At 33.7% G+C, this 23,650-nt stretch overlaps 1 protein-coding gene and 1 long non-coding RNA gene across 3 annotated transcripts in view; both read left to right on the top strand.

The window, feature by feature from the left end:
* The window catches only part of LOC136070281 (uncharacterized), a 79,391-nt gene extending 74,342 nt beyond the window's left edge, over positions 1-5,049 (top strand). Inside the window, exons 2-4 of one of the 2 annotated variants that reach the window (XR_010631565.1) lie at positions 454-564; positions 4,331-4,474; positions 4,833-5,049. This is a non-coding gene — a long non-coding RNA (uncharacterized LOC136070281). Of the gene's footprint in view, positions 1-453; positions 583-4,330; positions 4,475-4,832 lie in introns of both variants that reach the window. The other variant, XR_010631566.1, reaches the window with a different exon arrangement.
* A 13,458-nt stretch (positions 5,050-18,507) lies between these two features.
* LOC112011747 (F-box protein At3g07870) lies at positions 18,508-19,083 on the top strand. The gene has a single exon (XM_024044084.1). The coding sequence runs from the start codon at positions 18,508-18,510 to the stop codon at positions 19,081-19,083; it is 576 nt and encodes a 191-aa protein (XP_023899852.1).
* Positions 19,084-23,650: the final 4,567 nt, after the last annotated feature.

Genomic DNA, 23,650 nt, shown 5'->3' with positions numbered 1-23,650 from the left:
GGGGGGGGGGGGGGTGGGGGGGGGGGGGGGGGGGGGGGGGGGGGGAGTGCATTTCTCTAATGTTGATGATAGGCGTAATTGAGGGTTTTAGACTCTTAGTTTGATTCTTTGCAAGGTTAGTTGCAGCTTCTATTTAGTTTCTTGCTTGTTCTGTTTTTGTTGTTAGATGTTGCAGCATTTAGCTGCTGGAGTTTGCCGTTTGTATGGTTTCATTCATAAAAAAAAAAAAAAAAGGTTTCAATTATCTATGATTTTCCTTGAGGACCTTGATTATATTTGCTTACTTAGTTTTTACATTTCAAAACAATATAGAGCGAAAGTGCACATTCAAACTTGAATTCCCTTGCAGCCAAACCTTAATGTTCTAAGTAAATTAACTTTTTATTGATAACATTGCTCCTGTGGTTATAGTTTTTTTTTTTTTTTTTCCATTTACCGTGTTCTTTTTTGTAGTTTAATTATTGAGAAGTTCTAGATTCGGATGGAAAGCAAAAGAAAATGCAACATTTGAGGAATGTTCTGCAACAGTTGAGGTTCATATCCTATAGGAGTTAAAAGTCAAAGGTGATTGAGATTTCAACGGTAGCTGTGCAATTCCTTTTACTTCTTTTTTTTTTTTTCTTTTAAATTTCTATATTTGCATTTTTATTTAATGTATCTTACTATTAAGATATTAAATTTAATTATAAACAAATTTAGGTGTTTCAAGTTCAACTCTCAGTGACCAAAATGATATAGATCTATCCAGGCATGTTGAATCATGTAATTCTTAGTGTGGTCAAATCTTGAAAGGTCCAATTAGTCTAAAGGTTTTGCTTTGTTTTTTCTTTTTACAATTTAGGTTTAGCTTTAGTGATCCATATTCTGGTGATTATTCTTACCTCTAGGTTGGCCAGGTTTGGGATTTAATGATGCATTTGATTTGAATTCATCTTTAATGACCCTTACCTTTGTCAACAATGATTCCGACTCCAGTCTGTACCCATCATCATAGAAAATTAGAACATATTAATCAAACTTCAAAAAATATGCCTCCATCTTGCCAAGCTAGGCTTCCTTCTTTATTTAAATCTTCTCCCTTGTACTTAAAGAATAATAAATAATGCATTGAGCCATGTTGTGAGTAGAACATAACTTTGCAGTTCTATTGTAAATAAGCTTAGGAGTAAATAAGAACTATATCTCCTGAAATGAAGTGGTAGAAAGTGATTAGACTTTCCACTCAAGGCAGGCCATTTAAATGGGGCTATCATGGTTTATCTTCTGCAGGAGTTTCCTTGAAAGTGATCTGACTAAGTCATGATGTTTAATAAAATCCCTGGTATATATCTTGCGTTAAGTGATTCTATGGGGTATGGATTGGTTGAAGGGAAACATTTTTGAAAGCACCATATGCAAACTTGCTTGGTCTATGGTGGTTTATTATATTTGGCTTCAAAGAAATGCTCTTGTATGTAGCAGCAATGTAAAGTCTGAGAAGGCTATCCTGCTTTTGATTAGAAGAGAGATTAAGGCCTAGGTTGAGTTTGTAATGAGAATGAAAAAATTGTTAATGAATAATCTTATGTAGTAATTCTTTGGAAGAGAGGGAGGAGGCTTGCATTTCACTATCTTCTATGATAGCCATAATTGAGGGGTTTTAGTTCAATTATCTGTACGATTGGTTTCAGTTGCTATTTAGTTTGCTGCTTGCTTTGTTTGTATAGTTTGTTTACCTTAGAAATTCATTCATTCATGGGGGGAGAAAGTTTATGCTTATCTTTGATTCTAAAACCTATTATTTTATATATTCATGTTTCCCAAAGCCAAATTAGATCTATGATTTATGTTTCATTTCTTCTTGGCAAAACTCAAGGTATTTTCTGCCTTCTATTTTCTTTTGTCCTTTTTATTCTTTAAATAGTTTGTTGTTTAGTTTTATAAAAATAAAAAATAAAAAATTATGTTGTCTACTTGAATATCAAATAAGTATTTGCTACACAAGAAGCTGCATATATAATCTCTAAAAACACCACCCTCTTCTCCCTCCCCTAAATTATGATTATTTGTTACATTCATGCAAAGTGTTTGATAAAATACCTGAGGGTCTTGTTCTTTTTATTAGAATTTGATATTGATACCTTCTATTTCATCTTGCCAGCCCCTATTAGAAATTTCAATGTTTATGAGGTTTGAATCAAAATGGAATCATTTTATTTTGTTGTAGAGAAGATGCAATGAATGATAGGATGATATTACCCTATACCTTAAATTTTTGTGATTTCACTCTACTGTTATATAAATCTCTACATGGAACGAAGCCATAGGTTAATTAAGCTCTACTCCACTTTATTGCATTTGAGCCATTTGCACAGAAGTGTGCTCTTAGGAACCATTTGTGGTGTATGATAATGAAAGTAGTGAAAGTGAAATACATGGATTTTGTTGGGAAGGAAGCACTTAATTGTTCACGCATCCAACAACTAAACTATTGTGCTTCTTTAGGTAAAAGAATGGTGAAAATTACCCTTAACTAAATATACATTTCTTCAAAGCATGAATTTGAGAATCCACTTGATGCTTTTCTTAGTGTTGTTTGATTTAATGTTTTTGTGCTGCTCACAATTTGGATGGTATGGAATCAAATTTTCAATTATTTTGAGTTAGTACTATACTACTATTCTTAGTTAGGAAAGAAAAGAAAAAAGTTGATGGGTTATGAATCTTTGCATAGAATCAGTATCTTATTTATAGTTTTCACTAATATCAATTTAGTATACAGACATGAAGGTGGAAATGAAAGTGCTTGCACGCATTCTCTGTGTTCTTGCTATTGGTGAGCACTATTAGTCACCAGTATCCTAGCTCCTTTGCCTTGAGAACTACTTCAACATAGCTTCCTGATGTACCAACATTATGGAATCAGCTTTGGAATTGTTCCATTCCTCAGAGATTCTGGTCCCTGCTATATTTCTGGCTTTAAATGTGTGTCTCCTCCTTTTATTCTTCTTGTGCCTTGCCCCTGCAGCTTTGACATTTAGTTGCCAGACCTTAACAAACTCAATGGTGGATGCATCATGTCTTTCCTTAGTTTAAGGCCTGTTTCTGTTCTTGTATGCATCATGGTACTTGCAAACGAGAGCTAAGTATGTGGGCGCCACTTCAATTGGATTAGGGTGTTTCTCTCATGGATGACTTGATTTTTGTGAAGCTAGATTTTCTATAGGGTGGTGAAGATCACTTGCAAGAAGGCCATATTGTCTTGGAGGTATAGCTTATTAGTTGTGATGCACCTTGTTAACTAGTGTTTTACTGAAGTCTGTCCTAACTCTTGTTTTCTAAGGCACAAATCTAATCCCAACTAGACAGCCCTTTCCAAGGGGTAAGCTAGAAATATGAAGTGGTTTTATTCTCCTCTTGGAAGAAAGGGCAGTTGCTGAGGGCCTGAATATCTCTATGTCTCAGATTCATGAGATTCATTCTGACTGGCAGGCTGTCATGAAATTTTTTCCAAATGAAGGTAATGATTTTTACTGGCAGTTTGCTTTCCAGATGCTGGACCAAACCTCATTAGGTGTACCAAGTACCTTGGCCTCATTTGGGTCATTATGACAATTAGCTAGATGGAGCAGGTTTTAGGCTTTTTTGAACTGGTATTCACCCAAGCTGGAGTGATGCCAAACAAGCCTATTTTGGCCCCCATCAATTTTGGGGAGGGGGTAAGAGTAAGATAGGATTGTGTTACTTAGGGATGAATGGTATAACTTCCTAACTAGGTTACTAGATCAGGTTGCAAGTTCTGGTTGAGCCATTGATTAGGTCAGCCACAGTTTTGTGGACATGCTGATGAACAAAGCAATCCTGGCTCATGAGATTTAAGAGTGATTTTTGTTTGTAGCAATGAGATTTATGATATATTTTTTTGTTGTTGGCAAGAAATTTTGGTTAAATTTGTGATTCTTGCATATATTTTTCTTGTTATGGAGGATGTTAACTTTTGCATCTAGTTTCTATTTTCCCTCACTCAGGTTGTTTATTAATGGTATAACTTTTCCTGGTTCAAAGCAGCAATAGGCTGTAGACGTGGCAAGATATGTGATATCTTCTTATTATGTACTTGTTGGCATGGGTATATGCCTAGATCATTTACCCTGGTCCCCATCCTTGGTGCACATGTTGATGTAGTAAAGGTTTGGAGTCCTTAATATGTACATTCTAAAAAACCAAAAGTATTAGTGTAGGTTGGTTTAGGTTTTTTCTATCTGGTCCCTACTCTATTTGGTGTTTATTTATCTACTTCTGGTGTTATATCACAAACAAGAATGCACTTACATGTCTTAATTTCTTGCAGGACGCTATGCAAACACGGTTGGTGAGGAGCTGCAGTAACAGACTTTAACTTGGCAAAAGATAATTTTCAAGAAAGCTTCTTGATGGTGTTTTGTTTCTTAGTATGGAATTAGTTTATTATGCCAAAATGAATTGGAGTTCATAGGTATTAAGCATCTTTTTAGCCTTTTATTTTTCTGTTATTGAAAATATGCGATGAACAAAGTAATCTTAGGTTGATAATTCTTTTGTAGCAATGATATGTGTGATATCTTCTTATTATGAACTTGTTGGCATGGGTATATGCCTAGATCATTTACCTTGGTCCCCATCCTAGGTGCACATGTTCATGTGGTAAAGGTTTGGAGTACTTCTTAATATGTACATTCTAAAAAACCAAAAGTATTAGTGTAGGTTGGTTTAGGTTTTTTCTATTTGGTCCCTACTCTATTTGGTGTTTATTTATCTACTTCTGGTGTTATATCACAAAAAAGAATGCACTTACATGTCTTAATTTCTTGCAGGACGCTATGCAAACACGGTTGGTGAGGAGCTGCAGTAACAGACTTTCACTTGGCAAAAGATAATTTTCAAGAAAGCTTCTCGATGGTGTTTTGTTTCCTAGTATGGAATTAGTTTATTATGCCAAAATGAATTGTAGTTGTTTATGTTGAGACTCATTTTGTGGATACACCAATTTTATATTACTAAATTAAATACTAATTATGGGTGATTTGCAGTTGGTCTTTGCAGAAATGATTAAGCACTTAGTTTTGACTATCATGCTTGCATTGTGATGAAGAAGCTCATTAACATGGGTGGGGGGTGGGGGTTGTGTGTATTTTGCGGACAAGGATGTGCTGCCCAATTTTGTTAAGCTTCTCCTTGCCTAGTTGTAGTTGTTTATGTTAAACTTCGATGACCAATTGCTTGCTCTATTTTTTGGTTCCCGCTTTGATTGGGCTAAGGCTCGGGGACTCACATCTAGTGATTCTCTTCCTTTATTCCTTAGCTCTCTTCCTCTTTGTAATTAGTGTTTTTTTTTTTTTTTTTTTAATGTTTTTGCTTTTTCATCTTTTTTGTACTTTTGATATGCTGGTGCTACTTTTCATTTAGCAGTTTTTTGAATATACATTTTTCTTACCAAAAAAAAAAAAAAAAAAACTCTTTTTGCAGCTACATCATTATTATGTTGTATTTCTAGATGATATGCAATTTGGTTTCAGGGAAATGATTAAGCACCTGATTTTGTCTGCCATGCTTGCATTGTAATGAAGATGCTTGCCAACACAGTTTGTGTGTCTGTGTTTTGTGGACATGAATATGTTGCCTAGTTGTGTTAAATTTCACCTTGTTCAGTCAACTAGAGAGCAGTATGTAGAAAATTGCATGATACCATCTAGTAAGGGCTTTGCAAAGGGAGTTGATCAACCGATTGGTTGAAAGCTCCTTTGAGTTCTGTTTAGGCTCCCCAAGTTTAAATGTTTTTTACCAGAATGAAGTTAATTCTTTTAAATGATGTAATCCTGAAAGTTGTTGGTGATGTAAACATTACTAGATAGGCTCTTATCCTTGGAGGCCTTGTTTTAAGAGGCAAATTGCACACATAAGGCATTGGAATAGGCCAAATGCTTCATTGGGTTTTCAATTGTTTAATAATCTTAAGAAATACACGTATAAATTTTTACTTATAAAAAAATATAAAGACATTAGCAAATAAATGTGGTTGTATAAAAAAGACATCAGCAAGCAATTAAATGTGGTAGCATGTATGAATCTGATATTGAAGGTGATGCAAACATATATATAGCTAGATGGGCTCCTACGATTAGCTCCAACATCTATAGGGTGTGTAAGAGCATCCTCATCAAGAAGAGTAAAATATTTAGCATATACCACCTCAAATTCCAAAATTTTAGCTTTTAACACTTCACTTTATAATACATCATACATTAAACATTCTAATTTTTTTAACACTTCATTTAAATTTTGTTTTTTTTATTTATTTACTGTTTCTTTCTCTCTGTCTCTCCCTTTCTCTAAAAACTCACCCATTTCTTTGCAAACCCACACTCACGGCTAGCCGCTGGCCATCACCATCAAAAACAAAAAAATAAAATAAAACCACCCACCGGTGCCACCACAGCTACAATTGCCAAAATCATAACCAAATCACAAACCCAAACCCACAACCTCATCACCATTCACCACCAACAACCGAAAAAAAAAAAATAAAATAAAAAAAATAATAATAAAAAAAATATAATAAAAAAAATAATAATAAAAAAATAAAAAATCACAAACCCACACCCTCATCACCACCAACAATCGGAAAAAGAAAAAAAAAAACCAACAAGAGAGACCCACGCGATTAAAGACCCAGGCCGAACGCTTAGTCAATGACCCACGACGATCTACCCTCAACGCCGATGCCCATGCCGGTCAAATCTAAAACGCCAAAGCCATAACCCACACAACCACTGCCGAATTTACCATTAAATCACAAACTAAAAAAAAAAAAAAAAAAAAAAAAACCACTGCGATAGGGATCAGCTTGCCTTAATGCTCCGGCTTGGATTTTGTCGGAGGGGGAGGCAGAATGTCAAGGAGAGAGAGAGAGAGAGAGGCTTGGAGGATCTTAGAGCAAGAATGAGAGACGGAGGAAAGCCAAGGAAAGGAGAAAGAAAAAAAAAAGTAAAGTAAGCGGGCCCCACGGAATAAAAAAATAATAAAACTTTTACAATTGGTGTACAATGTGGTCTTAAATTTGAGATGGCACTATTCATCAATGCCAAAAATTTTGGCATTTACAATATTTGATGGAAGTGGTTTTTTTGAGTTTGGGGTGTCAAATGCCAAATATTTGGCATTTGACACCCTTGATGAGAATGCTCTAAGTAAGGTTGTTATTCTAGTATTCTTCTCTTATTTTACACTTACTTTCTATCTTCTATTAGGTTCTATCAATTTGGTCTCGTATAGAGTCATTGCTTTTGCCTCTAAGTAGCACCCATTCATTAAATGAAGTCCACCTTATAAATGCACAAACACTTTGTTTTTCCCCTTTAATGATTGAGCATTATTGATTTAAACATATGAAATCTGTGTGCTTCTGGTCTTCTTGTATAAATGAAATGCACTTCTTTTGAAGGTAATCACTTCATTGTTTCCTATGTTTCATCTGAATGCAAAAGAAAATTTGTCAAGTGTTTCCTCATGTCAAGAGAGATTTTTTTAGCCTAAATTTATATACTCCTGCAAGTGATATAAGAATACATATTCTCTTTTGCTGCTTATTGACATTAGTTTGGAATGAGAATTGTGTGGAGTCCGAGGATCGAAGAGTACTAGACCGAGGATTAACTTGCCTAATTTAGACCCATAAGGGTAAACAAGCTTCGAGGACTTCGTCCACCCGAGGAGAGTAAACGAATCAGGACAATTGATATCCTGTGAGGACCCAAGGAGAGGAGAAAAGGTAGTAGCAGGGGCAAGGATGGTGGGAGGAAGCTTCTAGATGGATATACCTCCCATCTCCGCATTCAATGTCCTACACCAATCTTATCAGCTGCATTTATAAGAAAATGACCCCTAAATAGTAACTTCACAGCTAGCAACCCTTTCTACCACTTTCAGTAGAGTCTTGATGGGATAAGTATCTTAAAAAATACCCTGTGTTGTACAAGTGGAGGGTTGGGATGCATGGAAAGGGGATATAAAAGAAAGGGAACCCCCCAAAAAAAGGGGATGAACATTCTAAGGACTTTTAGAATAGAAAAGAGAATGGTGAATAGTTTGGTGTAAAATTTAAACTTAATTTATATACTGGAAGTTGGTCCTCGGACTTGCCTGAGGAGGATATTATCCTAAATCGTTGTTTAATTCACACCCATCTATTACTATGGACTCTTTGACCTTAAGCTTGGGCTTAGTGTAGTATTACACTTGGACTTGTTTCTCACTCTCTCTAAAAATTCTATTGTTTGGGCTTGATTTGAAGGACAAGGTACCACTAATCCAAGTGGGCTTGGACCTTTATTTTTTAAGTACTTACAAGAACCATAGTTATAGTATTGTCTTGATTTTTATTAGATTTAGAAATTGGTCTTCAAATTCAAATCATATCAAATCAAAACATTGAAATTGTGTAATTCACTCAAAAACTAAAATATTAATATCGACTAAGGAATAGTAAGAATATAAAGAAAGATTATACCACATTTCATCAAATTAAACAATTAAAAACAATAATATTACTTTTTGTCATCTATATTTTTAATAAATTTGGATTATAATAAGCACTCTCAATCCAAACATGTTTTTTCCCATTCTTATGTAAATGCACTAAATGGACCAAACAGGACCAAATGAACCAAACATGGCCAAAGTTGATCTAAATAGACTGAAATGGATTGAATTTATAGAATTGGACCAAAATGGACAGAAATTGATCCAAGTTGATTGAATGAACTGAAGTGGACTAAAGTGAACCAAATGGACCAAAATAAACCAAATTAGATGGAATGGGCCAAATCATCAGGCACATCATCTTTTTTTTCTTTTTTCTTTTTTATTGATTTGTTCTTCTAATTTTTTTTTTATAATATAAATATATTAACTAATTGACTTTACATATTCATTTTGAACAGCTATTATTTTTTCCTAATAATATGTTAGATGGTTTAATATATTTAATATTATAAAAAAAAATAGAGGTACAAATCCAAAAAAAAAAAAAATGGTACTATGATTGATGATGTGGCTCAACAAGAGCATGAAAAAATTAAGGCTATTCTTTGACTTTTAGATTATAATATATAGATATAGATAAGTCCTTATGACTTTTGGCCACTTCATTATTATCTTATCATAATTTTTTTTTCATATACCTAAAGTTCAGATCACACCCTTACTTTATTTTTGTAATAATGGATAAGTGGATATATAATAGATTTAAAATGAGGTGGAGGATATCACTAACTTGTATAATGCTGTTTGCTTTTTTTTTTTTTTGGACTGAAATGATAGAATATCATGCTGTTCGCTATCTAGCCATGAAACTGAACAAAAGAAGATATAAAAGGTGGGTTATTGACTCAAGAAGTAGAAGTAAAAAATTAAAAATCCAACAATAAGGCTCATTCTTGATGAAGGCTTATGACCATGGTTTTAAAAACCATAACAATCAAAAAAATTGGAAATAGGTCTAATTTTTAATCTTTTTATTTATTTATCTGATTTTGAAGGTATTTATCGTATTGGATTAGGGTTTAATTTCTGATTGAATTGACCAATCCGATTTTTAAAACTATGCTTATGATCCAAATATTCCAAATATCTTGCAAAAAAGATCTAGCAAATTCACATATGAACAAAGGACTCTATAATGAAAAACTTATAAATTTCATAACCAAAAACTTTTTAATTCTAACATTGTATTTGGATGGGTCATTCAGGTGGGCCTTATGCACATCACTGTGGACCGGGTTTTAAGTTTAGCACCGTCCAAATTTCCAAAAGCCCAAATTCTTTGCTCCTCTACACAGACTACACTCCACACTCCATAGTCCACAGTCCTTCGTCTTCTTGCTTTCTCTCTTCCAAAGCTAAGCAAGCAGCAAGTCAGACAACGAGGAGAGATGGGAATCCTTACCTGCTGAGATTCCAACTCATATCAAATCCATAATAATCTGTACATCATTCTCAAAAACATGGAAATCCCAAATCCAAAACCCAGCTTTCATTTCCACCCATCTCCACCACTCCCATAACAAAAGAAAAAACCTCCTATTCTTCAGGTTGGCAAAAAAAGATTGGATTTTTTTACGTATGATTTCAACACAAATGACAACAACAAAGAAGTTTACACATTACATAACGAAAATGATGATGACCCAGATGCTGATTTCACTCAACTGTTAATGGGGCTCTGCATTGGGTTGCTGTCGAGACAAATTTTGATTAAAAATCTTATCTTTTTATTTCGGTGTTCGATATGGGGGATGAAGTGTTCCGCGAAATACTGCTGCCAGAACTTCCAGCTTATGGGAATTCCATTGCCTTGTTTTAGCAGGAGTATGAAAGTCTCTGTCTCAATATGTGGGTGATGAAACAATATGGTGTTGTTTCCTCGTGGACCAATGCTTTGAGTTTAACTATGACTAGTGAAATTGTTTGCCTTACAAGAAAAAACATACCGAAACCAGTTGGCGTAACGAAGAATGGCAAGATTGTGTTGGAAATGGATGGGGAGCTTGTGTTACTGGATCTTGAAACCCAAAAGTTTAAGTATCTTAGGCTTTTAGGATATGAGTATAATTTTGTTGACTCTTGTGTTTAGCGTCTACTCAACATACTGAGGAAAATAGGTAAGATGCATACCATTCACTTTTTTTTTTTTTTGGTTTTTTATATTTATATAATTGGCATATCAATATGGTACTGTTCTGATTCTCCCAAAAAAAAAAAAATGGTACTGTTCTATAAATTCTTATTATTGCTGATTGATTACCTTAATTAAGTGGCTTTATCTTGAGGATAATAGCTTATCAAGGATAGATAAGTTGACTACATAGCATGTATACTAAAAATTGTTTGTCCTCATTTCAAATTTTCTTTAATATAGTCGTTTATTACTTACTTATAAAAGAAAGTGGTCAATGTTGGTTCTCTACTTTGACCAATCTTATTTATCAAGGAAAGTTCAAGTTTCCTGCCACTTGTAATTTACAATTTTAGATTGATAGGCTCAACTGTTTCTTTGCTGGCAATTTTATTCTGACCTCTTTTAACTTCATGTTTTAATATTGATACTAAATGTTCTTCATGCTCTCCTTGTATTATTTATTTAAAAAGTTTATCGTTTTGTCAACATTGATTGGTTTATGCTAAAGGTTTTGCTTGTACATTTTAAATCTTCTATTGTCTTAGATTTCTATCTACTTACTGAAAACATTATTTTTTTTTTTTTTTTTTTTTGGTTTTTTTAAAATTATATAATTGGCATATCAATATGGTACTGTTCTATAAATTCTTACTATTGCTGATTGATTACCTTAATTAAGTGGCTTTATCTTGAGGATAAATAGCTTATCAAGGATAGATGAGTTGACAACATAGCATGTATACTAAAATTTTTTTGTCCTCATTTCAAATTTTCTTTAATATAATCGTTTATTGCTTACTTATAAAAGAAAGTGGTCAATGTTGGTTATCTACTTTGAGCGATCTTATTTATCAAAGCAAAGTTCAAGTTTCCTGCCACTTATAATTTACAATTTTGGATTGATAGGTTCAACTGTTTCTTTGTTGGCAATTTTATTCTGACCTCTTTTAAATTCATGTTTTATTATTGATAATAAATGTTCTTCATGCTCTCCTTGTATTATTTATTTAAAAAGTTTCTCATTTTGTGACTTTTGTCAACATTGATTGGTTTATGCTAAAGGTTTTGCTTGTACATTTTAAATCTTCTATTGCCTTAGATGTCTTTCTACTTACTGAAAACATTCCATAGAACCATGTTCATTGATAAGCAACTTACTACACAGTATTACTTGCTTGGTTGGTTAAGAAATATGAATTTAAAATGTCCAGTTTATACTCCTTCCAGATTTATTTTGTTATCCTTCCTTTGCATGACTTACATTGTGTTTTTTTAGTGCCAATATAGTATATATGTTTAGATGCATTATTTTGTTGACTCCATTGCACTCTGCTTTCTTTCTTTCTTTTTTTTTTTTTCTTTTTTTTTTTCTTTTTCCCTCTCTCAATCTGTTGTGAATGAGTTAGTATTTTCTATTGCACAATTGAGTGAATTAGAAGCCAAAGGCCGGCGCTAGTGGACACAATAAAGAGAAAAACCAGGTAAATAGAAGACATCCACTTAAAACTTCCATACTTACAAAGATATTTAACTTGATTCTCACAAAATCTAGTTTAAAACTAAAACCCCATTTCTATGTTACTCTATGTAACACTATGAACTTAGGACGATCAGAACTGGATTGATTAAGATTGATGATAATGTCTACATGATGTAAGAAAATATTTACTCTTTACTTTAGCTACAGTGGCCTCGAGGGTAACTGCAAATAGTCTATGACAAACATTTGTAATTCTAGGGTAACTACACCGATAAATTGATAAATACTGTAAATTCTGTTTGTATTTTGCACATTTGTTCAAATCTTGGAAGTAGTTATGAATAATATACTGCTTAAATTTTCTGATTTTATGATCCTTGCTAATGAGGGCACTTCCAACACTGTCAACATGTAAGTTTATGGAAGTTCCTTTTCTAGTGTTCTCATCAAAGGCTTTGGTGTGAATTATTGCTTAAGTATAATGTTAGTTTGGTTTTGTCATTCCTTACCACAAACTTAGCTATTGGGGACTAAGGCATTTGGCCTTAGTTGAACTGGATTTTTGTTACTAATACTAGTGGCTCAAGGCCCATTTTGATGAAGTTTTCGTCATCTTATGGAATTTGGGTGAAGACTTAGGCTAATTGGCAACTGAAAACTCTAAGATATTTTTTGTTTGTTCATTGACTTGAGAAAGAAACTGGGATTTCACTATCCTTATTTGAGACTTGGTTCATAAAGCTCGGGTGATGGTTGCCAACTCAAGCAATTCAACTGATTTTTATGATGACTCTTATAACCTGGATCCTTAAATTTCCTCATGGATGTGATAAGTTTGTGTCAATTTCTGTTGGTCCTTTGGCTTTAGATTTTTCTATGTGGTGGACAAACAAGTTTTGTAGCCAGTGGCAAATAACTTATTTTTCAATTGATGTTAATTGGTTGAATTGCTTTGGAATTGTATTGGATCTACTGTAATTGCTAGGGGACCAAATAGGACACATAACACATTTTCCAATCTGCTTACATGCTGATTACTTCGCTTGTTTGAACACTTGATTGGTTCCATTTGGAAGATTACGCTTTTAAAGCATTAGTCTAAGCTGCTTAGCTTGTCAAGGGTGAATGCCCCTGGATTACCTAACAACTGGTTCTGGAAGATAAGGTCAGTTGCTTGTAGGTTTTATTAGTTAGAGGCAAGTCCAAAGGGCTCTTCTTTTGAAAGGTTCCCTATGTTATGGGGGACAAAAAGCATAAGTAAAGTTGTGCCTCTTGCTAAATCATTTGAATAGGCTAGTCGGAAATGTATGAATATGTCATCAACAATATAAAAGGACTTTCTGTCTCTCATTTCAATGTCAGAGTTTCTCTCTTTCTTTCTTTTCTTTTCCCTATAAATCTTAGTTTACATTAGTATGAAATTTGGAAGTCAAATAGATTGCTGATATATGTGAATGTGAGTCTTTGTGCATGTTTGTTTATATATATATATATATATATATCCTTGTCTCTGGCCTTATTGGAGGGACAGTTTCAAGGTATTATTAAATGAGTAACCCTATGTTAGCTCTTCTTAAAGTGGAAAAAGTTGATGGACCTAGTAAGTATTTGGGTCTAACTTAGATATGGGTCTGAAAAAGACCCTTTTAAATCTATAGTTGCAAAGTAGCTTAAAAACCACGGTGATGGAAGGCAAAGTTGTTGTCTCACTCTCAGGATGATAGTAAAATTTGTAATCATAACTGTTATGAGCTCATTGCCTTTTTACTCTTTTTTCATGCTTTACATTGTGTTTGGTAAAGCAAAAGGGAGGGAAGGGAAAGGGGGGAAGAGAGGGGAGAGGAGAGGGAAGAGAAAGGATAGATTTTTTCCTTTCCCTTGTTTGGTTTGTAAGGGAAAAATGGAGGGAAACACACCTTATTGGTGGGTCCTGCCTAAGTACTCTCTCTTCTCTCTCAATTTCCTCCCAATTTGGGAGGAAAGAATATGGTGGGTTTGTTTCCTTCATTTTCCTTTCCTTCACACCAATCCCTCCTAACCAAAGGAATTTATTTCCTTTCCTTCCCTTTCTTTTCTTTTCTTCCCAAATACTTTCTAACCAAACAAAGCGTTAAAGCGCATGAAGCAATTTGTATTGACAGAAGGATTTTGAATTTTTTATGAGGACTTGATGTAGGGATCAGGAAAATTCATATAATAAACTGGAATTTTAGTTGCTCGTCTAAAAAAGGTTTTGGTAGCAAAGCGGTTCTGGGGAGTTATTTCTAATTCAATTTTTTTGTTTTCTAAGGTGTTAGTGGCTAAGTGTTGTAAGAAGGATAGTATCTTTAGTGTCAGGGTTAAGCCTTCTAACTCTTGGGGTTGGAAAGATACCCTTTCTTTAGAAATTCTTTGGCTGAACCTAAAAGGTGAGGGTGTGGGTTGTGAATGAGCGCCCGCTCAACTGGTTCTTCCTCCCTTTAGAAGTGCTAGTTGGAGTGTGGGGTAATGGGTTCAACACTCATTGTGTGCATGTGTAACTTACTAATAAAAATAAATAAATAAAGCCACCCCAATGCATTTCATGGATTTTCATTTTGTTCTTTGTATATACTTGGCATTGATCATATCATACATTAGGTATGAATATATACTGTTTGATATGGAACTGTTTTATTAACTTTTATTTTTTATTTTTTTAATTTCCGATTGATTGACTTACGTAAGTGGCTTTATCTTTAAAAAAATTAATTCATCTAGGCTGTGGTTACTGTCGATTATATATTAAGGCAATAGTTGACTACATAGCATTGTATACTTAAAATATTTTTTCCTCATTTCAAATTTTCTTCAATATAATCATTTATTACTTATATAATGAAAGAGGTGGTCAGTATTGGTTATCTACTTTGAGCAAGCTTATTTATCAAGTCAAGTTCATGTTTCCTGCCACTTATGATTTACAACGTATAGATAGATGTGCTCAAATTTTTCTTTGTTGGCAATTTTATGGTAACTTCTTTTAACTTCATGTTTTCACACTCATACTAAATGTTCTTCATGCTCTCCTTGTATTATTTATTTAAAATGTTTTTTTATTTTGTTAACTGTCAACTGTTATATGTTTATGCTAAAGATTTTGCTTGTACCTTTTAAATCTTCTATTGCCGTATATTCCTATCTTCTTATTGAAATACATTCCCATAGGGCCATGTTCATTGAGAAAGCGGGTATCCAGCAAGTATTGCTTGCTTTGGGTGATTAGGAATTGAAGATGAACTGTTTATACTCTTCTTTAGAAACTATTTTGTTATCTTTCCTTCCTTAGCATGATTTGTGTAATTTTTTTTAGTCCCAATAAAATAGTCATGCTTAGATGTATTGTTTGGTTGATGCCATTTAATTAATTAATTAATTTTTTATATATTATTTTGCCTCTCTTTAATTTCCTGTGAATGAGTTTGGAAACACCAATTATGCTGGCCTTGAATCTTTTTTTTTTTTGGTGGGTTGGGGGTTGAAGCCACAAGCATCTGTTATGCCACAATTCTTGTAACCATTTTCATGAAACCCCCTGTTCCATTTGTCCAAACATGATATATTACAGCTGCTTTAGCCATTCTAGTAACATTAGAAATGAACTCTTACCTTTGAAATTTTTTACCTCTTAAACCTATCTAGTTCCATAGTACCTTGGAGATATCACAAGTGATACCCTTATTATATATATAACATATCTATCTCTACTGATTTTACATTTTAACTCAGTGCATGGAATTAAAAACCTGATGTTATTGGATCGAAGTCAAGCGGAAATTAGTAATAGTAAGGGTAAGTGTTTTAAGAAAGAAAAGGAAGCTGCGTATTTTCATGACAACGTATTAATTACAATCAATACTGCTCTCCTCGAAAGTTATGCTAGAATTCAACAATACTGTGAAATGCTTCCGTTTGGATTGAGGGGAGTAAAGTAGAGTTGAGTTGATTTGGATCAAAATTAGTCTATTTTTAGCTAACTCTACTCTTTTCCACTCTTCCTCTTTCCCCCTTCCATCCAAAAGGGATACACGTAGATATTGAAAATTCTGTGTAGCTCAATATGTGGTGGAAGATGGTAAGCTTGATTGAACGTGGACACATAATGAAAAGAGGAGTTTTCAGGATCTTTGTAATTTTTTTTTTTTTTTAATTTTCAGGATAAGTAATACAAAAGAGGCTTTTTCTTTTTCATTTTTTACATGGGCATATAATGAGGAAGGGGGATTGTGCTTTGAATCAAACGAAGCCATCACCAATAAGCTATCATTTGAACTCCATGCAAGTGAGGTTTTTAAACACAAAACAATTGATGCCAACTGCCAAGGAACAACATACTATCCACGTGATATGGATTAAACATGAGGATGAGAAAAGCAGGATCATCTATAATAATAAGATAATAATAAGAGATATTTTAAAGTCTAGAACAGATTATTAATGTCAATGACACATAAGAATAGAATAGAGAATTTCTTTACCTCAGTCACTCATTAACTAAACCAAAAATGTAAAAATTATTGTTTAGTAGACTTTTTATTTTTGACAACTCTATTAAATATTTTGCTACTAAATGTGAATTTTGAAAAATCTACCATTGAATTACAATTTCTTCCGTAGGTACTCAAGAATTCTTTGCCTTTAGCTTTAGCTTTTTTAGCTTTATTGCCTTGCCTTGCCTTTGGCTTGAATTATTTTGTTTCATATTGGAAAGATGTCTTTCCTCTTTCTACTTTATAAAGGATGAACTAATGGAGTAAGAGTACTATTAGTTTGGTCAACCCAAAAAAGCCAAAGCCACCTACAGAAGAAATTGTAATTCGATGATAGATTTTTCAAAATTCACATTTATGACCTGTTTGGATGTTTAAAAAAAGAGAGGGAGTAGAGTAGTGGGAGGAAGAGTAATCCAATTACCTTGTTTGGAAGTTTTTTAAGGAATGAAGGGGAGGGGTTTCAACTCCCTTTAATTCCTCATTTTTAATTCCCCCAAATTAGAGAGATTTGGAGGGAGAGTAGAGTAGATAAATTATTGTTCAAGTAAATTCCCTAATTTATTCTTTCTAAATTAATTATAGACCAATGTTGCAAGTCTATTTTCAAATAGGAGTAAATTTGTCTATTTTAATCATTTCCTCTCCTTTCCATCCTAATTTTTAAAATATCTAAACAAAGAGAAGTGCTGATTACTCAATTCTCCCTTACTAATTTTAAAAACATCCAAACAAGGTGGAGGGGAATAATTCCTCTCTACTTTACTCCCCATTAATCTCCTTCTCTCTACTCCCCTCCCTCTCTAAACTTCTAAACAGGCCATTAGTAGCAAAATATTTAGTAATGTAAAATCTTTAAGTGGATATTGTAGTCACTAATCACAACTAAATTTTTTGTATCTAAATTTTATTTATTTATTCATTAAGAATATAAAAAGAGAGATTAAGAATAGAGAGAGGCATAATATATATAATTTATTTATTTATATACTAACATTTATTTTTGATTAAAAAAATCCATAAAATATCCAAATCACGTTTTCCACGAATTTTTTTATTTATTTAAAAAGAAGTCCAAACGTTGTCAGATTCTTTAAAATGTCTTGTACACTAAAAAGAAGCCCAAACGTTGTCAGTCCACTGCCTTCGTCCCCTCTTGCCTACTCTCCGCTCCATTTCTCTCTGAAAGCGGCAATGTCAGACAACGAGGAGAGATGGGATTCTTTACCTGATGAGATTCTAACCCATATTTTCCTAAGCCTACCTATCGAATCCATCATTATCTGCACCTCAGTCTCAAAAACTTGGAACTCTCAAATTCAAAACCCAACTTTCATTTCCACCCATCTCCACCACTCCTACACCTACACCAACAACAACAGCAACCACAACCTCCTCCTCTTCAAGTTGGTCACACAACCAGTTAATCCTGAACACACAGCTAAGAACAAAGAAGTCTACTTGTTGTATAAAGAAGATGGTGATGATGGTTTCACTGAAGAACTCACCAGGTTTGAACCCAGTAATCATATATTCCGTGTGGTGGGTACTTGTAACGGCCTGCTCTGCCTTTCCGATGATATATTCGATTTCAACACTGACAGGTTTTTTCTGTGGAACCCATGTGTTAGAAAGTTTCTCCACCTTCCTCATCCCAATGTCAGGTGCGCTGCGCACACTGACGCTGACTTCTACGCCGGCCCTCTATTGGTTTTGGATTTGATCCCACAACCAATGATTATAAAGTGGTGAGGCTTTTGACCTTTGCCTGCACAAAAACGAGAACCGAGGTTGAGATTTACTCACTCTCCACTGGTGAATGGAGAATGCTTAGCTCTGGTTTGGCTTCCCAATGCGCCTTAGGCCCTCGTCAGCCGCAGGATTTTCTCAATGGGGCTCTTCATTGGGTTGCTTTCAGGGCCATTAATGTTAACAAAGCACATCATTTTGTTTTGGCGTTTGATTTGGGGGATGAGGTCTTCCGCGAGATACTGCTGCCTGAAGAACTTCCACCTTATAACCATGACGGTTTTCTGTGTGCTTATGTTTCCATATATGGGAATTCCATTGCCTTGTTTCATGACGACTATAGTAGTCTTCGTCTCAATATATGGGTGATGAAACACTATGGTGTTGTTTCCTCATGGATCAAAGCTTTAAGTTTACCTATGACTTACCAAGGTGGCTTTGCTTCAACAAACTACATACCAAAGGCAGTAGGTTTTACCAGGAATGGCAGGATTGTTTTGGAAATGAATGGAGGACACCTTATATCACAGGATCTTAAGACCCAAGAGACTAAGGATCTTAGGCTTATTGGATATAATTATAATTTTGTTGACGCTTATGTTGAGAGTCTAGTTTTGCTTGACAAAGCTGCCAACGGCGCAATCACATACTGAGGAACATAGGTAAGATGCATTTCAGGCCGGCTTTTTTAAATTTATGTCTTTATACTAATTCATTTGTTCTTTATATAAGATATGAATATATACTGCTCAATATGGCACTACTCTATAAATTCTTATTATTGATGATTGATTACTTTAATTGTCTTTTTCTTTAGTATAAATAGTTTATCATGGATAGTTGAATACATATCCTGTACACTTAAAATTCTTTGACCTCGTTTCAATTTTTCTTTAAAATTAATCATTTATTACTTTTATAATAAAACAGTGTTGGTTATCAACTTTTAGCAAGCTTGTTTATCAAGAGAAGTTCGTGTTTCCTGCCACTTATGATTTACAATGTATACATAAAAGAGCTCAAACTTTTCTTTGCTGGGAATTTTATGGTGACAGTTGACTGCTTTTAGCTTCATGCTATCACACTCATACTAATTGTTCTTAATGATCTCGTTGTATTATTCATTTAAAAAGTTTCTCATTATGTCAACTTTGATTAGTGGTGGTGGTGAAGCGAATCATTCTGCTCACTATATACTAATAGATCACTTCTATGAGTAGCCATTCCTTCTCAAGTTCGTTAGATTAAGTTGACTGCTGTACTTTTCTTTAGTTTGATGCACTGCTAGTACACTTCTTGTGTACTGTGATGTTATCACTCTATTTTCTTTCTTCATATTAATAAAGCTGATTACTTATAAAAAAAAACTTTGATCTGTCATCTGTTTATGCTAAAATTTTTCTTGTAAAACATTCCCATGGAGCAATGTTCATTGAGAAAGCAGCCCTCCAGCAAGTATTGCTTGCTTTGAGTGATTAAGAATTGAAACGACCAGTTTAATTATACTCTTCTTTAGGCACTATTTTGTTATCTTTCCTTCCTTAGCATGATTTGCAATAATTTTTTTAGTCCCGATAACACAGTTATGTTAAGATGTATTGTTTTGTTGATTCCATTTCTATTACTCAACTGTTCTAAGTAGAAGCAAAAGCTTACACCAGTGGAAACAATAAAGAAAAAAAACTAGGAAAATAGAAGACATCAACTTAAAACTACCATACTCAGAGGCAGCAATAGGCATGGGAAGCCTTTCCTTGTAGACATCTTTTCATCCCACACCAATGAGATAAAGATGGAAATCAATCCAAAATCCTAACACAATTCCCCAAAAGAAAAAATACCAAGAAGCTAAGCTAACAACTCTTTCTTGGTACTATATAATGCTGGAAATTATTTCATCTTATAATGTGCTAATGTTCTTAGATTGTTCCTTATGTGAAAGTTATCTTTTTGAGGATGGTTAAAATTTGTCTCAAGTAATTTAATAAAGAGGAAATTGGTGTTATGTGTAAAAATAGTAGATGAGTGATCAATTATTGTTGAGGAGGGGATAGAACACTACAAATAAGTCACATTGAACACTCAGGGATATATATATTTTTCTCAAATACCCTTAGCTAACAGACAACAGCTAGGGGTGTATTAATGAGAGCATGTTGATGGATGATACAAACATTAATTCATAAAGTGTTTTGTGGTGTCTTTGGCTATACTTTCAAATGTTTTGTTTGGTTGTAAAGTACAGTTGATGTTATGTTGTAATTGTGTTCTTTTTTTACATGAATTGTGTGATAAAGTACTGTCTAATTTTCTTTTGGAACTCATTGTCTTGTATTTACAGTTGCCCTTTGTTGAGTAACAAGATATCTTATTATTATAAAATTTCTGTCATGGGAATCTTGTTTTATGCCACCATTCTGTTACCAGGGCTTAACCAATCTTTTGGAACATGATATATTACAGTTGCTTAAATCATTCTAGTAAATATTTTTTAATAAACTCTTACCTTTGATTTTTTTTTCCTCCCTTTAACCAATATAGTTCCAAGTGCATATTACCTGCAGGTCGACGTTTGAACTCATACCCAGTACCTTTGAAATATCACACTCAAAAGACAAGTGATACCCTGATTATGTTTATTTTTGTCTAGTGAGGAGCTTGTTCCTAATAGCCTGCAAGTAACAATACTTTGCAACAGACTAAGCATACCAAATAAGATCTCATACCAATCCACCACAGGCAACCTGTCTAATTGCTTTACATGTTTTTGTACTTTGTAGACCTCCTTGCCTTTCCAGTTTTCCAATTCACTATGTTCATAATTAGCATTTAGTTAAAGATTGCATGTATGGACTCTTTTATTTTTATTTTTATTCTCAAATAAAGCATTTATATCATCAAGAGTCACAGCTGAGCTCCAAATCACCATGTTACCTAAACTTGTTGGCCAAGACCAATTTTCTCCTTGGATGATGCGGAAACCTTTGTATGTCTAGGTGTTGCAGGTTCACATACATACTCATCAAGGACCATAAGTCTGCATTGTTGGTACCTTAAGATGCCATCTATCCATATGCCATCCATTGGTTTTCCCTTTTCCCTTCTTTGTTATATGGAATATTTTAGTTTTCTAGTTGTTGATGAGGTCATTCTTACAGTGAGTGCTTTGAGTGTTTATATTTGTCTTCAAGTTACAACATTTTGTTCTAATGTTGTCTGTAAAGATATATAAGCACTAATTGAGTTTGATAATTTTTCTATGCAAGCATTCAAGAAGTTTTGCCTCCATTGTAGCTCATTGATAATAAATTACCTTATTTGGAAGGGAAAATTATTGAAGTTCATTGATAGTAAGCTTCTTTTTAGCCTTTTATTTTTTTAATTGAAAACATGTTGATGAACAAAGCAATCCTAGGTTCATAAGAGTTATTTTTGTTTGTAGCAATGTGACCTGTGATAATTTTATTGTTGCTTGGCAAGAAGTTGTTCAGCTTGTGGTTTTTGCATGCATTTTTTTTGTTATTGAGATGCTAACTTTTGCATCTAGTTTCTTTTACTTTCCCCTATTTAGGTTGTTTATTTTCCATCTAACATTTCCTGGTTCAGAGGCAGCAATAGGCTGTATGCATGGGAAGCCTGTCATTACTAGACTTCCCTCTAATCCCATATCAACATGGTATAGATGGAACTGAATCCAAAATCCTAACAGAACTCACAAAAAAACCTACCAAGAGGCTAACTTTTTCTTTGTGACTTTTAATGCTGAAATTTATTTAATCTTAAATGTGCTAATGTTCTTAGTTTGTTCTTTAGGTCAAAGTTATCTTGTAGTGGATGGTTAAAGGTTTCTTTTAAGCAATTTAAGAAAGAGGACATTGGTGTTTTGCACAAAGTCATCTAGGATTCAATTCCCCTTACTCATATTGTTGTAACTATCAAAAAGAGGAAATTGGTGTTATAAATGAAAATCATTGTTGAGGAAGGGTAGTACCCTGAAAATAAGACAGACTGATCACTCAGGGATGTATTTTAATTTTTTATTTCTTTTAAAAAGCTTTAACTAACAGCCATGGATGTATTACTAAATCATGTTGACAAGTGATACAAACCTTAACTCATAATAGTGTTTTTTGGTATTCTGGTTGGATTCTGCTTTACTTTCAAACGTTTTGTTTTAGTTGTAAAGAACAATTGATGTCATATTGTATTTTCTTTCTTTGGTTTGCTATGAATAATATGTGGCATTTCTATTCTATTATTTTATTTTGAAACATGTTGTCTTCTCTTTACAGTTGCCCTTTGTTGAGTAGCGAGATATCCTCTTACTATATAATTGCTAGCATTGGAATATTCCCCATTGCCTTGATGCACATGTTCATTTTGTAAAGGCTTGGAGTACTTATTTTGTACATTGTGAAAAACCAGAAATATTGGTTTAGGGTTTTTTTCTATGTGGTTAATACACTAACTAGTATTATTCTTTCTACTTCTGGTGTTAAATTACAAATAACAAGAATGCATGTACAGTTCTTAAAATCTTGTAGGGCCTCATGAATCAAGGTTGGTGATGAGCTCTAAATGAGTAACAGACATTAACTCAGCAAAAGAAAAGATTGAACAAAGCTTTTTGATGGTGTTTAGTTTCTTAGTATTGAATTAGCTTATTCTGCTAGAATGGATTGTAGTTTTATGTTACACTCCTTTTGTGGCTACATCATTCTTATGTAAGTATTTTTTAATGATTTGCATTTTGGTTTCAATGTATTACAAAAATGATTAAGCATTAAATTTTGTTTTGTTTGCCATGCTTGCATTGTGATAAAGATGCTCACCAATGTAGTGTGTTTAAACAAGGATATACTGCTCAGTTGGGTTAAATTTCTTCTTACTCAGTCAACTAGATAGCCGTTATACTTGTCTAATGGGTCTAAAGGTCTCTATTGTTAAGAAGTTAAAAGTGAGAAAGAGCGGGGGGCAGGAAAGAGAGAGACAATTGCATATTACATATTACCATCTAATTATTTTCTTTGAGGGTGAAATGAACATGGTGTTAGGCTGTTAGGGAATTTACTTGGTACATTTATACTTGCTACAATTGGATGTGACCCAAGAAAAAGTCAAATGCACAGAAAAATAGAATACCCTTTACCGTGTATAACTTGCAAGTTGTAGTCGTAGTATGACTGAAATATAAAATCTATATATTTGCAAAATTGACAT

This window comes from Quercus suber, unplaced genomic scaffold (genome assembly GCF_002906115.3).
Source record: "Quercus suber isolate HL8 unplaced genomic scaffold, Cork oak 2.0 scaffold_223, whole genome shotgun sequence".
Lineage (NCBI taxonomy): Eukaryota > Viridiplantae > Streptophyta > Magnoliopsida > Fagales > Fagaceae > Quercus > Quercus suber.
This window is presented reverse-complemented; position numbering and strand designations above follow the sequence as displayed.